At 32.7% G+C, this 17,158-nt stretch overlaps 1 protein-coding gene across 2 annotated transcripts; it reads right to left on the bottom strand.

Moving 5' to 3' along the window:
* Nucleotides 1-715: 715 nt before the first annotated feature.
* Nucleotides 716-17,064, bottom strand: shbg (sex hormone-binding globulin). Of its 2 annotated transcripts, none has more exons than XM_022670286.2 (8): nucleotides 16,849-17,064; nucleotides 13,197-13,288; nucleotides 10,609-10,798; nucleotides 8,888-9,049; nucleotides 7,869-8,028; nucleotides 6,198-6,322; nucleotides 4,443-4,635; nucleotides 716-960 (listed from the first exon to the last, which is right to left on the bottom strand). In XM_022670286.2, the coding sequence occupies exons 1-8, from the start codon at nucleotides 16,921-16,923 to the stop codon at nucleotides 803-805; spliced, it is 1,155 nt and encodes a 384-aa protein (XP_022526007.2). In that variant the 5' UTR covers nucleotides 16,924-17,064; the 3' UTR covers nucleotides 716-802. The 2 variants fall into 2 exon arrangements, with proteins under 2 accessions (XP_022526007.2, XP_022526006.2); XM_022670285.2 differs by having other exon boundaries at nucleotides 4,527-4,635.
* Nucleotides 17,065-17,158: the final 94 nt, after the last annotated feature.

The following is a 17,158-nucleotide window of genomic DNA, read 5'->3' as shown; positions in this document are numbered from 1 at the left end:
AAATTTAATTTGGATAATACCAACTGATAGACACATTGACTTTCCTAAATCATACTGTAACTGCATTAGAATTAAAACATGAGTAAAGATACATTATGCCTTACTTCTACTGCTAATGAGTTGTTCAATTATAGTTTAGTGCTGTTTAATGCATACAAGATTAATTGCAAAACATTGGAAATTCATTTTTTATTACACTGTTTGTCCCAAACACCTGCTTAAATTCGAATCGCAGATATCAACAATTTAATTTTTACTAGTAGTATTATCACATCAGGTCAAGTCTTTCTGACTAAACATATTGTTCCTAATGTAATTTTAAAATAGTCATATGTTACAAATTATGATAATAAAATCTATCATGGAATCTTTACTATAGTTAAAGTTTACTATTGAAAAAAGTCTAGTTAAAGGTATCTGAAATTCAGTTGGTAAAAAATAGAGTTTTAGATATTTGGGGCATTCTTACTAGTCTGTTTGTTTTAAATTATAGATATTAAATCTTGCTTTCAAAGATCTGAAAATGCTAATCTGATTGCATATCAAGCTATGCTTATATCTAGGTAGGTGATTAGGCAGTTTTTAAGTCACAGAGCGAGTTTTAATCAGGTAGGTAGTTATGTTGGCAGGTAGGTAGGTAGGCAAATAGGTAGGTAGGTACATCTCAATCTACGTTATTCTCAAGCATTATTTAATGAGTATAAATGCAGCAACGTTAAAATAGTTAAACAGGTGATACTTTAATGGTCATTGATGCAAATTAAAGATTTGAGCTTGTTGTAACAAAGATTGTGTACAAGCTTTAAGTGAGTTCATTCAATGCTTTTGCAGGACAGCTATGAGATGAAATAGATGAGTGTTTGAAGGAGGCCTGATCAAGATCGATGTCCTGTCCCTGAATGAGAATCTTCTCCAGGCAGCCTTGGAGGTGATTTGAACTCTCTGATTCCTTGACCTCACCTGGGAAAGAATTTAAAAAGTATACCTGAGCTGTGTTGTCAAGTCAAGTCAGTTTATTCTTTCACACACTAAAGGCCAATATGTACTACATGTAGTGCAGGGGTCACCAACATGGTGCCCGCGGGCACCAGGTAGCCCGCAAGGACCTTATGAGTAGCCTGCAGGCCTGGTCTAAAAATAGCATTTTTGTTGCTATTCTTTTTTTTTTAAATCACAGTTGCATTGATGTAATTTTAGATTATATTACATTAATATTAGCTTAGAGATAGCCTATAGTTTATATATTATTATACAATATAATGTAATATAATATGTAATATTATATTAAAAAATAATATAAAATGTAAACACTTGCAGAGATTTATAATAATAGTGTTGCCTATTGATATCTGTGTCTTCACATAGATGAATGTCATTAATTATTAATAATAACATATAATTAAAGGTAAATTGAGAAAATTTGTAATTTCACGAGTGTGTATCAAACTGGTAGCCCTTCGCATTAATTGGTACCCAAGAAGTAGCTCTCAGGTTCAAAAAGGTTGGTGACCCCTGATGTAGTGAAAGTAGACCTATTGAGCACCATTGCATATATATATATATATATATATATATATACATATATATATATATGTATATATATATATATTAGGGGTGTGACGAGATCTCATGGAAAGTTCAGGTATTTGTATAGAAGATTCTCCTGCTACTTTTAAGTTGTATGTCTGGCTGCATTTTGGCTTTTCAGTGGAAACAATAAATGGTAACAGAGTGACCAACAAGACACAAACCATATGTAAATACTGTAAGTAAATCCTACACGTGACTGTTTCATAGGTACTTGTACCTAAAGTAAACCTAGAAAAGTTTTATTTTTTATTCTATTTTTTTTATTTTTATATAAAATCAGTGTGTGAGAGTAACCAGTCTGTTAAGTTTGCGTTATATGATTTTGTCAAATAAAACTCTAGTTTTTAAGCCATTTTTCATTTTTGACGTTTTCTTTAAAATTTTATTTTTAAATCTCGTCTCGTTCTCGTGAACCCAGTATCGTGTCTCATCTTGTCTCCTGATATTAGTGTCTCATCACACCCCTAATATATATATATATATATATATACAGTGAGTCCAAGAAGTATTTGATCCCTTGCTGATTTTCTTCGTTGGCCCACTAATAAAGACATGATCATTCTATACTTTTAATGGTAGATGTATTCTTACATGGAGAGACGGAATATTAAAAAGAAAATCCAGAAAATAAATCTAAGGAATATATATTAATTGATTTGTATTTCATGGAGTGAAATAAGTATTTGATCCCTTAGTATTCATTAGCAGTTTTACAGACCAGTTAGACACTCCCAATCAACTTGTTACCTGACCTGAAGCCACCTGTTCTCACTAATCACTTGTGTGAAAAACACCTGTCCACAGAATCAGACAGATCACACAGATTTCAAGTCTCCAACATGGGTAAAACCAAAGAGCTGTCACAGGACCTCAGAGTCAGAATTGTTGACCTTCACAAAGCTGGAATGGGCTACAAAAAGATTAGTAAGGTGTTGGATGTGAAAGTAACAACTATTGGTGCAATTATCAGAAAGTTTAAAGAGTATAACATGACAATCAACAGACCTCGGCCCGGTGCTCCAAAGAAGATTTCGCCTCGTGGGGTGGCAATGATGCTGAGAACGGTCAGAAATCGTCCTGCAACCACTCGGCAGGAGTTAGCAAATGACCTGAAGGCAGCTGGGACCACAGTTTGCAAGGAAACAATTGGCAACACTTTGCGCAACAATGGATTCACATCCTGCAGTGCCCGAAAGGTACCCCTGCTGAAGAGAGCACATGTGGAGGCGCGCCTCAAGTATGCCAATGATCATTTGAAAGATGAACCAAGTTATTGGGAGAAGGTTTTGTGGTCAGACGAGACCAAAATTGAACATTTTGGCCTCAACGCCACCCACCATGTGTGGAGGAAGAAAAATGCTGCCTATGACCCCAAGAACACTGTGCCCACCGTCAAGCATGGAGGTGGAAGCATAATGTTTTGGGGGTGTTTCTCTGCCAAGGGTACAGGGCTACTTCACCGCATCACTGGGAAGATGGATGGAGCCATGTACCGCACAATCCTGAAGGAACAACCTCCTCCCCTCTGCCAGGGATCTGAAAATGGGCCGTGGTTGGGTCTTCCAACATGATAACGACCCTAAACATACAGCAAAGGCAACAAAGGATTGGCTCAAGAAAAATCACATTAAGGTCATGGAGTGGCCCAGCCAGTCGCCAGACCTCAATCCGATCGAAAATCTATGCAGGGAGCTGAAGGTCAGAGTTGCCAAGCGACAGCCCACCAACCTTCATGATTTAGAGAAGATCTGCAAAGAAGAGTGGGCCAAAATTCCCCCTGGTGTGTGAGCTAAACTTGTGGTTAACTACAACAACGTCTCACCGCTGTGCTTGCAAACAAAGGCTTTGCCACTAAGTATTGAGTGTGTTTGGCAAGAGGGATCAAATACTTATTTTCCTCATTGAAATACAAATTAATTAAAATATATTCTTTAAAATTATATTCTGGATTTTTGTCTTGATATTCTGTCTCTCCATGTTAGAATATATCTACCATTAAAAGTGCAGAAGGATAGTGTCTTTATTAGTGGGCAAACAAAGAAAATCAGCAAGGGATCAAATACTTCTTGGACACAGTAACAGTTAAAAGTTTGGCCACACCTTCTTATTCTATGTTTTTATTTTTTTTTTCCTACATGTTAAAAGAATACTGAAGTCATCCAGACTATGAAGGAACACATAAGGAATCACGTAGTAACTAAAAGTGCTCTTCTTTTCCTGCAGCGATTCTGATGAGAATCAGTTTTATAATAGCATTTTAGATGGTCTTTGCGACTGCACTTCAGGATACTTTCAAAGTTCTTGAATTTTTGAGGATTGACTGCCCTTCATTTATTGAAGTATTTTTTCTTTACTTATTTGAGTAGTTCTTGTATCTGATGCTCTCAAACACATGAAGAGGCAAGAAATTCAAGTAATTAACTCTTGACGAGGCACAGCTGTTAACTGAAAGCCTGAGTTCCAGGTGACTCTACCTCATAAAACTGACTGGGATGCAAAGAAGCTTGTGTTAAGCTGCTTTGTGACAACACTTGTTGTCTATATAAAATAAAATTGGTGCTATATAAATAAAAATGAATAGAATTTAATTAAAATATAAACTCCACATATTTTTCTTCATAGTTTGGATGACTTTAGTATTAATCTACAATTCAGATTTAAAAAAAATAATAAGTAAACTGTAAATTTAAGGTGTTTCCAAACTTTACACTGGTACAGTATATTAGAGACATAGAGCATTTTTTTTTATTTACACCAGCAATTTGCTGTAAAAGTAAGCTGATAAAAATAAGAGGGACTTTTTGCACAGAATTCTTTAAAAAATTCTGTAAACTTCTACTTCACAAATTTACCTGGCACGCCACCAAACGCTAAGAGCATCCCCTCTCTCCACGTAGAGAGGAAGTCAATAGTTTCATCTTTGAGCACTGATTTACCATCAAGCAATAGAGAATGCTCCAGTATGGTCAGTGTTAGCTTGGTGATTTCAAAAGAGAGAGCAGTGTTGCCAGATTCAGATCCTTCTTTTAGCTCCATGGTAAGATCCTGTCACAGCAGAAAAGCAAAATTAATTCCTGTATTCATTCAATTATTGGTAACAATTTACAATTAGGGTGCATATAATTATCAATACTTACGACGAATGTCTCAATTTATTATTATTTGCAACATTCTTGGGCATTAAAATGTAGAAATGTTTTATAATGCCTTCACTAGTATCTATTAATAATTCGTTAAGACATTAGACATGTGCAAATATCAGCTAAATTTCCATAATATACACATATTTCTGGTTTGCATGCACATAGTAAAATATTCATAAAATAAATAGTTGTAGATCATAGATGTAGTGATATATAATAAAACTTGATTAATTTCCCTTCATGTGACTGAACCAATCATAAAACAGTGTAAGCATTTTAACAATGTTTATTACTACTGAAAGTACTGCTATTTAGTAAAAGTAGTTTAGTTAAATTTTCTAAGTACATTTTTGGAGGACATTTACATGGTACATGGCATAAATTATATTTTTTGGGAGAAAAACTTCTAAATTTTGAAAGCTAGGATAAATCAAATGTAACTTTCTATTTTGACTTTTGATAACAAGCTAATCCTTTGAATCAGATGTTTTAGAGCAAGAAAGCACCTAAAACATGCAGGCATGCTCTACCTGCATAACATTGCCCAAAGTTAAGTAAGGTTACATCAAGGATATAGTTACAATATAAACATCCAAATATACCTATTTACATATTATTGCACATGTAATTTACATACCTACTGTTGCGAAAAAGTTGAAAAAACCTTTTTAAACTTGTTATAGACAAAAACACACCATGATATGATGATAATGATCCAGCATAATAATGCAATTACACCCTTTTAAAGGTAAATTCAGACATTTAAAGAATATTTAACCCTTGTGTGGTGTTCGGGTCTGTGGGACCCGTTTTCATTTTTCATCAAATGTGCTAATAAACATTGCTTCATTTGTAAATTTGAAACTATACAAATTTTCTACTCATATCTTGAGTTAAATTCATTTTCTTTTACATTGTATTAAAAAACTAATAAAAAAAAGAGTAGCACTTTTTGAAAGAAATGTAACATAAGAAAGGTAAAGGGCAAATATTAACCATGTAAGCTGTTTATATTGCTTGCAATTTAGGTGAAGCGAGCATGTGTAAAGCATTTTAATGTAAAATTGCTTAATTTTGCTGAATTAAATACAAGTAACAAAGTAAACGAGTAACAAAAACATGAACACCACACAGGGGTTAAAGAATAGTCAGACATTGTGGAAAAATGTATTTTTTAACATTTTAAATTAATATTGAGGTGGGCAAGATTTCTTAAAAAATGTATATTAAATGATAAATTGATAATTGATACATTTTGTTTGTTAGAGTCTACATCACATAATCAGTATTCAATAATGGGCTGTATTTAATTAAACCTTATATATTTGCATTATTGAAATTATGTAAAAAGTACTTTTATGTCAGCTTTTGGAGTAATACTATGCCAGCATTAGGTTTTCAGGTGTTTAAATTTGCACATCATATTTTGGTAAATGGTTGTGAGGTTATGATTTGTATTCATACCTTGTTTTTTTTCTCTGACAGAATAAACTCAAAACCAGGGCTTTGAAGACTCAGTAATGTCCCTTGCCATGATCCATTGACCTCAATTGTAATTCCCTTCTCTTCTGTCTCTGCTCCAGGAAGATCTGCATTAAAATATAAACCTGTAAGTAAGGACATCACCTTTTTGCACCGTAACATTCATATCCATCTCCAGGTCATGTGAGGTGAGCAGACAGCTGTGTAAGACTGACTGCATCCCGGTGTTGTGAGGGTAATCACTAAAAACTGGAGTGAACTGTAGCCATAATTCACATATCATATCAAACAAAAGAACCTGCTAATCTAACCAGGACACTGTCATTCATCTGTTATCAAACCTCAGACATTTATTCAGCTTATAAAAAAAGAGTTAGCATGTTTTAAAGAGCAACACTTTCTTTGTAAACAACAATAACTTATAAAGACTATGATTTTGTATAAAATAATAATAATAATAATAATGTATCAAAATAGTGTACTACATTAACCTGCCACAGTACTGAAATTTATATTAAAAAAGTATACAATAAATATTCTTAAACACGTTTAAAAACAGCTAGACGTAAATAAAAGTACAAATGTTTTAAAAAAGTGTAACCAGTTCTACATATCAAACAGAAAATACAATCAAACAAAGGTTTTACTTGAAAAAATGTAAATGTAATATCTCTTCCTGTTAATCTTGTATTAATCACAATCACAAATGCATTTATAATTAATTATATGGCAAATGTAATGTACACACTAAAAAAAGTAAGTACAGATTTGTACTTAAAAGAGTACACAGCTTGTCGCTGGGGCTGTACCTTATATTGAGGTACAAAAAAGTACCTTTCAGTGAAAGTCCTTTTTTGTACCCATGGTTTTTGTGCCAGTAAAGATTATAAACATTATAAACATTATCATCAACTGAATATGGCTCAAAAACTTGATAACCCCAAATTGTCTGGCTTTCAAATAAAAAATGTGCAATTAATATATTATATATTATGTGCAATTAAATATATATTGTTTATTAGTGCAGTGATACAGAATACTGAATGTACCTTTTGTCTGCAGGTTAAATGGTACAAATTTGTACTTATTGCTGTTAGAAAAGACTTTGTACTTCAGAGGGAAAAATTCTGACCCTGTAAAGACCAATATTGTACCTTTGAGGGTACAATCATGAAGAGTGTACCTCTGAGTACAGAAAAGTACTCATATCGTACCTCTTTTTTTTTAGAGTGTAATAAAATACTATTGACCAGACTTTACTTAATTTCACACATTATAACGGCTGGCATAGGCTTTTTTAATAACCCATACTGTATATAGAAGTACTTATACAGGTATGTGACTGTATAAAGACAAGTTGCAGAGTTAATTGTATAAAACATATGAAGTATAAACCATTAAAACATTTTGCGAGATGCCTTTTAATATAAAGGAAATTAAATGTACTATATAATGCTTTATAGAGCATAATAAGTGTTTTACTGGCTTGACGAGTAGTTCTTTTAATCATTATACAAGTTTATAACAGTGAATATAAAGAGTTACATACGCCATATAATGTATTATGAATACAGGAATCATAGGAAGCGTTACCAAATGTATTATATATATTTTATTCTGTGACCATATAAAAACAGCTGCTCTTTTACTCACCAGTTGTATTAAACACAGCTATTCCTGTCCCGGGGAAGTAGCTTCCTTTCTTGATCTCAGGAAAACAAGGCCGAGACTCCCAGTCTGGATCTGTGTCCCATGGAGTGCTGAGGTTTAGCCAGTTCCCTGTCCTTATACAAGCATCCAGCTCTGGTTTGAACTACAGGAGCAAGAATCAGTATTAAATTTAGATTTCAGTCAGACGCGTCTGTGTTGACAGTTAACAGTCAAGATAGCAATGAACGTCTGACTGCTGACGTCTGTCTAGGTTGTATTCAGCCAGTGGAGCACCTGTGTTTTTCTACACACTAAGAAAAATAAGTACAAATTTGTGTTTAAAAGAGTACACAGCTTGTCGCTGGGGCTGTATCTTATATTGAGGTACAAAAAAAAAGTACCTTTCAGTGAAAGTCCTTTTTTGTACCCTTGTTTTTTGTACCAGGTGAGATTATAAAGATTATAAACTTTATCATCAACTGAATATGTGTCAAGAACTTGATGATACAAAATTGTCTGGCTTTCAAATAAAAAATGTAGAGTTAATATATAGATTGTTTATTACTGCAGATAAAGAATACTGAATGTACTTTTTGTCTGGTTAAATGGTACAAATCTGTACTTATTACTTTAAGGAATTACTCATATCGGACCTCTGTTTTTTAGAGTGTATGCCAAGATAGCAATATGCCAAAAATTTACCGTAACACACGTAATTTCCAGACCACCACACCCATCAGTTTAGCTATATTCAGAAGCACTGCTGCTATTTAAACGAGGCAGGAGGAAGGTGTGAAAACAGACTTTTGGTGGGATGTAAGATAGCAATTAGCTATGTCAGTTGACATTATGGCAGCAGAAAAATGTACGAATAAATACAACAGTAATGTTACACATAAATGGGAATAGTGCGATTTTCAGTTTCGAACAACTGATTAAAAACTTTGGGACAGTTGTTAAAAAAGTTTACAATGTACAAACTACAGTGTAAAGGAGTAGGAAGCATCAGAACTGTAACTGACTTGATGCAAAAGCTTCTTCTTGTCCACCAGCATCCCTCCGAGAGCAAGTCGTATTTTTCCTGTCAGCACAGCCTCTGTCTGATCCGATTCCACACCCACCACCAGCGCCGGCCTTTTGTTCACTTCCAGAACCACAAATGTGCCTTCACTGCGTAACTCCAGCTGTCCGTCACCCACACACAGGAAGAACATTCATTATGAACAAAAAAATATCTTTGCCCTCCTGTTATGCTACTGGTCAAATTTATCTGAAACATAGTTAAAAGTATTTTTTTATAGTATGAAATGTTTTCTGCTCGCCTTAATTATTGTAATCAACATATAATATAAAAAGGGTTTATCTCACATATTTGCAAACATGTTTCAATGATATGTAAAACTACTGTTTTATATGTTAGTATTTCAAAATAATAAAGTAGTGAAACATTAAAAAATGTTTAAAAACTAAATTATCCTAATTGATCCATTACCTGTTAGAAGTAAGAAACACCATAGGACTAAATATTGATAGAATAATTAGCAATATAGTTGGCAATATTCACATTCACACTTCTTGTTAGGTTTTTTTTTTTGGATCTTTTGGATAATTAAAAATGCACCGGGTCAAATTGACGAATAAAAGTGGTTTACCTGTTTTCTTGTTTATTAAATATAAAGCCATTGTGGTCACAGCCCTTATCTACCACAATACATATTAATATTAAATTCTTGTCCATCCCTAGTTGCTGTATTGGATAAGGGAAATCAGGCCCTCAATTCATCATTTCTCCCATAGAGAAACCACTTTTGTTTCCCTGGAAAACCTTTCAGTGGAAAATAGTTGTGCTTGAAATGAAATGTGTATAAATATGTCTCTAAAGTTATAATTCAGGATCACTAATAAATCTTTATTTTTCAGATTGTACACTGAAAAAAATGATGAGGAAAATTTACTTTCGCAAATAAAAAAATCACAACTTTCTGCATTTGCTTTTTTTGAGTAAATTTCAACTTCAACTCGGCTTCAAGATTTAAATAGAGTGACACAGAGTAAATAAGTGAACTGAACTTCAATCAATCCTTTCTTTTAGTAAACTTTACTTCATTTATTTTTACTGAATCAATCCTTTCTTTTTGTAAACTTTACTTAATTCCTGCATACAATGTTACCTAATTACAATTATTTCATTTATTACTCAAATAATTTATGATACATAATATATTATAATTCATGAAATTTAAATATTTTTAGTTAAAACACACACATTACACTGTCTCAACACATGGATGGCATGTAATACATTCTTTTTAGTATACTAGAAATAATGTATTACATGCCATCCATGTGTTGAGACAGTGAGACTTTTTTCTGTTTACAAAATAAATCTTTGATATTATGTAAATATTTAAATGTGTGTTTTAACAAAACATATTTAAATTTCATGAATTATAATATATTATGAATCATAAATTATTTGAGAAATATTGTATAAATTAAGTAATTTTAAATTGTATGCAGAAATTAAGTAAAGGTCACTGAAGTTCAGTTCACTTATTTACTCTATGAAACACTTAAGTCTTGAAACAAAGTTAAAATTACTGAAATTTATCTTAAAATAAATGTACTTAAAAAAAAGCAAATGCAGAATGTTGCGAAACTTTTTAAAAGTGAATTTTACTCATCATTTATTTCATTGTATACTTCAGCATGATTCATTTAAAACAAAATGTAAAAAACATACATTGTACCAGACTCCATCATTGAGCTTCGGTCCCCCTTGCACGCTGACCAGTGTATTTGCTTTCCCTATCTGCATTTCAGGAATCCCATCACGTAACAGAAGCACAAACCAGTCCTTTCCCTCCTTGGTGTCTCCGTAGAATATGATGCCCTCTGGATCAAGTGTCCGAAAATCAAAGAAGGACCTGATGCTGGTAAAGGTAAGGAATACACATCACAGTAAGTAGACTGCAAAAAGGTTATTGAAACTTCTACAGTAAGTTAATGGCAAAAAAGTTGCCAATAAAAGGATTGTAAAATTACATTGATTCAATGTGGAGAAAGATTACAGCATATTAACCCTTGTGTGGTGTTCATATTTTTGTTACTCGTTTACTTTGTTACTTGTATTTAATTCAGCAAAATTAAGCAATTTTACATTAAAATGCTTTACACATGCTCACTTCACCTAAATTGCAAGCAATATAAACAGCTTACATGATTAATATTTGCCCTTTACCTTTCTTATGTTACATTTCTTTTAAAAAGTGCTACTCTTTTTTTATTAGTTTTTCAATAAAATGTAAAAGAAAATGAATTAAACTCAAGATATGAGTAGAAAATTTGTTTAGTTTCAAATTTACAAATGAAGCAATGTTTATTAGCTCTTGGCCAAACATACTGTATGTAATATAAATGTGTAGGGGGGGAGGGTGTACAGTGTGTGTTTATCGAAAATGTGTTTTGATATATGTTTTCACAAAAAATGAGCCAATGCCAATGAGTTAGAGTTAGAAAAAATATTTTTTTAGCATAATTTGATGAAAAATGAAAATGGGTTCCACAGACCCGAACACCACACAAGGGTTAATGTAATATAAGAATAGTCATTCACTGCAAACAGACTTATATTATTAGGTTTATACATTACCATACTATAATTACCTTTTATAATAACATTATTCACTTATATATAAATATATGGTGCTTTAGTTGATAATGAAGCCCTGTAAAATTATAGCTAGCCATACACTGTAAAGAATTTCACTGTAAATAAACAGTAAAACACTGGAAGCAGAAACACTGCAACATTACTGCACTACAGTTCCCAGGCAGCATAGTCATGTAAAGACATGCTTTCCAGTAAAGTAAATGGTAACTTGCTCTTATGGCCTACAGCACTCAACCATTACACAATATATAACGAAATACCTAAGTTAAGTTTGCCTTGATAATCAAGAGTCCACACTTGCTTTATTTTATTAAGAAAATAAAGAAGGTCAGGGGCCAGTAGGAATGATTTAACTTTGGTGTAACATAATATAGAAATAGGTAATCAATGCAGGTTATATTTACCCGACCCAAACAAAGAGAGGGTTAATTGTTGCTTTAAAAATATTGAGTAGATTATATATGATACTCTCTAAGTATTGAGTATTTCTGGTTTTTTTTTTTTTTGCCTGATGCCTAGTCTCAAAACATAGCAGTAAATCACTATAAAACGTCTTAATTATAAACTGTTAAATATATAGGTGGCAAATATTTTCATAGGGCATCCAAAGATGCATTACATTTCACAGTCTTACAACCTTACACTATTAACATTAGCATTATTTAACAGTTATTACTGTATGAATTTACTGTAAACAAAAAAAATACAGGAATCAGTTACAGTGTTAAGTTTTAAGAGCTTTTATATAAATATATATTTATATAAAAAATATATATTTTTATGCATGCTACATTGTGACAAAACAGGACCCAATGTAACAGAAATTAGGGATACGCAGAATATTTGCCAAATAAAATTAATTAAATACATAAATTGAATAAAATGTTATGTGTAACTGCTTCACACTCAGTATGTGTGTACTACTGCTTTGTTACCATTTCCAGCTCATATATTTAAGCTGTACAGGGCTAGGAAAGTAATGTTAGCTCAGCTAATTTAGTTCTAGCATCTGTTTTCATCTACTAAATGACTGTACCTGTGACAAAAAAAAATCATATCATTTTTGTTTGCAATAAATTATCGATATGTGGCTGCAAATATAAATATTCATATTGAAATATAGGTGCAATAATCAAATGAATAGGTTAAACCTGCTATGAAGAATATTGATTGTTAAACTCTGTAAAACTGACACCAATAAATCATTAATTCCTGGTATTTACTTATTTACTTAGGAGTATTTATAAGTATCATAGAGAATTGTCTTGTGTTATATTGAGTATCGCATCATTATCATGAGAAGCCCTGTGACTCTTATCCCTACTGCTGAGGTATGTTAATGACAAAACTAGCACTTCTGAAGTAGCTAGATAAATGTTAGATGAGAATAGTGCTGCTGAAACATATTGTGTTTTGTTGGTTTGTCTGCTGAGATATTAACATGTCAAGTGCAAAATACAAACAAAATACATTTAGGTTATATAATTTATTCAGTGGTAAGAAAAGTGGCTAGTGTAATTAAATCCTATGAAAAAATATGTTTGTTTTTGGTTTCGATTTTGACCAAAAATATTAATTTCCCTAAAAGAAATATGATTGTACTAAAAACAAACGAAAACTGTTAAATGTGCTTTCTTATACAATCACTATAGACTGACCTTGTAATATCAGACAGATTTGCACTCATCTGCATTAATGGTGCCCAGGTGGGTGGCCTGTGGCCAAAGTTGATGACTTCTGCTCCAGATATCTTCGTCCCAAAGAAAATCACATAGCAAAGTCAGATAATTTGTAGTAAATAGATGATTTCCAACAAAAAAAGTTTAGTTTTCACTAAATCATTCCTGTTATTCAGTTGGATGTTTGTCTTTATATATATAAATCAGAATTAAAACACTCTTTCTTCACAGAAAGTGGAAAACTGAGGTCAGGTTCCCTGCCCTGCCGCATTTTATGTAAGCTGTTGCAATGTGTAACCAGGAATGTGTCCAGAAGCCACTGTCTGATTATGCAGGCTCTTTTTGCGGTTGCACTAGGGCTGGGCAATATATTAAAAACATATATTTTGATATGCTTAAGAAACATGGCAATGATAATAGTTTTTCCTAATAATTAACATGTTGGTGGCATTTAATTGACTTAGTGCATGAACTTACTGCATGAAATTGTTGCAACATATTATAACAGCCCAAAACTATTCAAGAACTGAGAAAACTATTCCAGGTGAGAAATGTGATCTAAAATATAAAACATATTCTGGTTTGTTTAACACTTTTTGTTCACTAACTAATTCTGTATTTATTCACGTAGAGCTTTAATATAGTCTTCAATATTAATTTTACAATGTAAAAAAAATCATAAAAAGTAAGAAAACACATAAGAAGCATGAGAAGAGGTGTGTGCAAACTTTTGACTGATCCTGTACTTTACACAAGAGCTGAGTGTCATCCCTCAAACCGCAAACCAAACCATTTCCACAAAGATGTCCAGATCATTTATTTATTTGTAATAAATCATACACAGATAGTAACTTGTAGTAGGGCTGATATTGCAATATATATTTATATTTTTACATCTTGTTTAGAGCAGTTTCAAATATATCAAGCCTTAGTTTTGTTGCAGTAACTGTTTTTGTATTAAACAATACACTCAAAGATAACGGTAATAAACAATGTTATTATTATGTGCTTTTACTTAAAATAATGATAATATAATTGTATAGTAATGCAATTTCATCCTTTTAAGAAGCACTTGTAATTACTGAGCCATTGAAAATCTATGGCTAAATAATCTGAATAAATAAAACATAAAAAACACTACAGCAAAAACCTATACAGGTCATGTCTGTAAATTGTACGATAAGTTGCTAACGTAATTATTGTGACAGGTCTTTAATAAAAATACATTTTTGTATATGGCACTATTAATTAAGAAAATATACTGTCTGAAACATATAGTAACTAATCTGTAGCGATAATAATGCTAAAAGTAGAAAAGGACATTTTTGATTGTTTGACTTAACAATTCCTTTTTGTTGGATAGATTTTAGTTCTTGTTAGCATCAATCAGGGTATCTACAGATAAAGCCTTATAAATTCTTAAATAAAACAAATCTTTAATATATTTTTAAATGGCTGCCTAATTTGAGGTTTGCAACCTTTTAAGGGGGTCTTGAAATAGTCCCATGCTAATTTATGGGCGGGCATTATATATAGTTGCTGTTTTACTGAATCAGACTGATTTATTCGCTGTTCTACTTGACTCGTTGTGGGTCTGCAATCCAGGTTTGATTAAAAATTTAGAACGTTTTAGAATTTCTCTGTAAATCAGGAGTTTCTGTACTTTACACGCATATCTGCAAAACGAATACAGAGCCTGAATCAACGTAGAAGATGATTTGTGACTGTTCCTAAGCTACACTATGCCACACGTGTGAAACGTCTTTGTGCCCCAATGCAGATCCAGCCATCACATTAAGTGAGTAAATTTATATTGTCGCTGCCCAATGAAAAAAAAAGGATGTCCAAAACAGTAACTTTACAGGTGAGAGAAAAGACCTTCAAAACGGTCAATGAAAGGCAATGTAAAAAGAGTTTATTTCAAGTCATTTTAAAGACTTTCTATTGGTCCATTCATCAAGAATTTTGGCACAGTGTAGGGAAGAGTTTGTCTGTTCAAATTATATAGTAAACTACAAATCAACAAAAAAAACCCAACTTTTTTCATTGGACAGCAATGATATAATACTACAATTATTAGGACTGGCTAATTAACACAGTAATTTTAATTAAATAATAAAAAAAAATTGTTATTCATACTAGCCTTTGTTTTGCAAGACTCTGGTACATTTTGTTTTTTCTGGTATGCATAGTCAAGTGTGAATGCTGTTTTCGAGCCTGGGAGCGACTCAGAGGGTCCATTTTTAAGCACACTCGGGTGTAGACCGTGCTAGGTGTGGAAGCTGTCTGCTCCCGGTAGGACAGGAGCGAGAGTACTCTAATAATCTCACATTTGTGGAGTGAGCGCAGGTACTGACAGCATAATTGCTTGTGTCTCGCTGGCCTGCATGGATAATAATCTGCTTTGAGGAGCTCCTGCATGGTGGAACGATGTGTTTATGTAACTACACACAGAAAATTGCTGTATAGGATTGTGCAATCGATACACGGTTCAAAAAAGTTTTTATATGTGTGAAAACAAACCAGCAATAATGAGCTCCTCCCCCAAACGAGCCCAGAATCATTCCTGGGTGCAGACTTATGTATTCAGAGTTAACATTTAAGATTTCTAGTCACTTTAATGTGATGGAGGCAAATGAAACAATACTAAGCGATGCAACAACAGCACAACTCAGCCCTCTTAATGTCGCATCATCTTCACAATTCTTACTTGCAGGTAACATGTAGAATGTAGATCGGCTTGTTTGTCTTAGTAACTGGTTGAGAGAATGTATCAGCGAGAGAGAGGCTTGTGAGTGGCAGCAAGGAGTATTAAAAGTAAGGACTTAAAAGTTCAGCTGTTGAGTTTTTTTTTTGTACTTGGGTGCCAAATGTGTTAATAAACATTAGTTGCTTATTTGCATCTGAAATTAAAAGATGCAGACCTCAAATTCTTTAGAATTTAGAATAATTGATCACAAAATGTTTAATTATTTTACTTTTTTTAATGATTGACAAAACTAATAGTATTATTCTCATATTTAGATAGATTTTATTTTTGTTTTAGTGAAAAGGGGGGTTAGTAAATTTTTCTCCCATATCTTTCAAAATGCCACAAACAATAAATATGCATTAGTTTGGATATTATTTTTGTGCATTGCATTTTACAGTTTCCAAATTTGATAGGATGTTTGCTTACTGATTTAATGACAGACTAAAATAAGTGAAATTTGCTTTTAGCCAGCAAAGGCAGTGCTGTAAGCATGTGGGTTACGCAACAGCAATTTTTTTAATGCATAAACAGCTCTATTTTTGCTTGAGCAAAATATGCTAATTTATGATTATGTTTCATAGGCTTAGTGTACAGTAAATGTAATATACTGTATATTGGTGTTGTTTGATTTTAGCAAATTTGTTATTGCGAAAGTGGTTTTAATTTTAAAAAATACAAAAAAAATCTTACTGGTACATTTATTTTACACATAACTGCAGATACCCTGATCGAGGAATATGTATCAATGTATTTCAGACACATTAAATGTAACTGAACCCAGCATTTGTAAAAAGGAAAAATGTTCAAACTGTTATACTAAAGTTAAAAGTCACATTTAAAATTTAAATAAAATAAAAAAATACATGCATTAATACTTACCTTACCTGCCAACGTATTCCAACCAAAATACTGGAGCATTAAGAACAAAACAACTACTTTCCTTAGGTAGTCCATCTTTGGTTAGTTGACCCAGACACAGGGCCGGTCAGACGAACGGGCTTCTCTGGTTAATCAGATAAAACCTGTATTAAACTGTAAGTCTAAAGGTTTAGGTCCACAGTAACGCTGTCTGGCTGCTGCTGCTCTATGAAGTGAATAAATACTGTGGTTCTGCATTCTGACCCCGAGAGAGGAGCAACCAAACATGCTGACTTCACAGCGCTGGGCACATATCGATCAGGAGATGTTT

This window comes from Astyanax mexicanus, chromosome 15 (assembly GCF_023375975.1).
Source record: "Astyanax mexicanus isolate ESR-SI-001 chromosome 15, AstMex3_surface, whole genome shotgun sequence".
NCBI lineage: Eukaryota > Metazoa > Chordata > Actinopteri > Characiformes > Acestrorhamphidae > Astyanax > Astyanax mexicanus.
Note: the sequence above shows the minus strand (reverse complement) of the source record. Positions and strands in the feature narration are given on the sequence as shown.

Bases quoted from the DNA above. Each gene is read 5' to 3' on its own strand.
- shbg (XM_022670286.2), bottom strand. From the start codon at position 16,923: ATGGACTACCTAAGGAAAGTAGTTGTTTTGTTCTTAATGCTCCAGTAT. The intron at 10,799-13,196 runs GTCAGTCTATAG...TACCTTTACCAG, and splicing joins AATCTGTCTGATATTACAAG to CATCAGGTCCTTCTTTGATT. The intron at 8,029-8,887 runs GTCAGTTACAGT...TTGCTCCTGTAG, and splicing joins AGAAGAAGCTTTTGCATCAA to TTCAAACCAGAGCTGGATGC.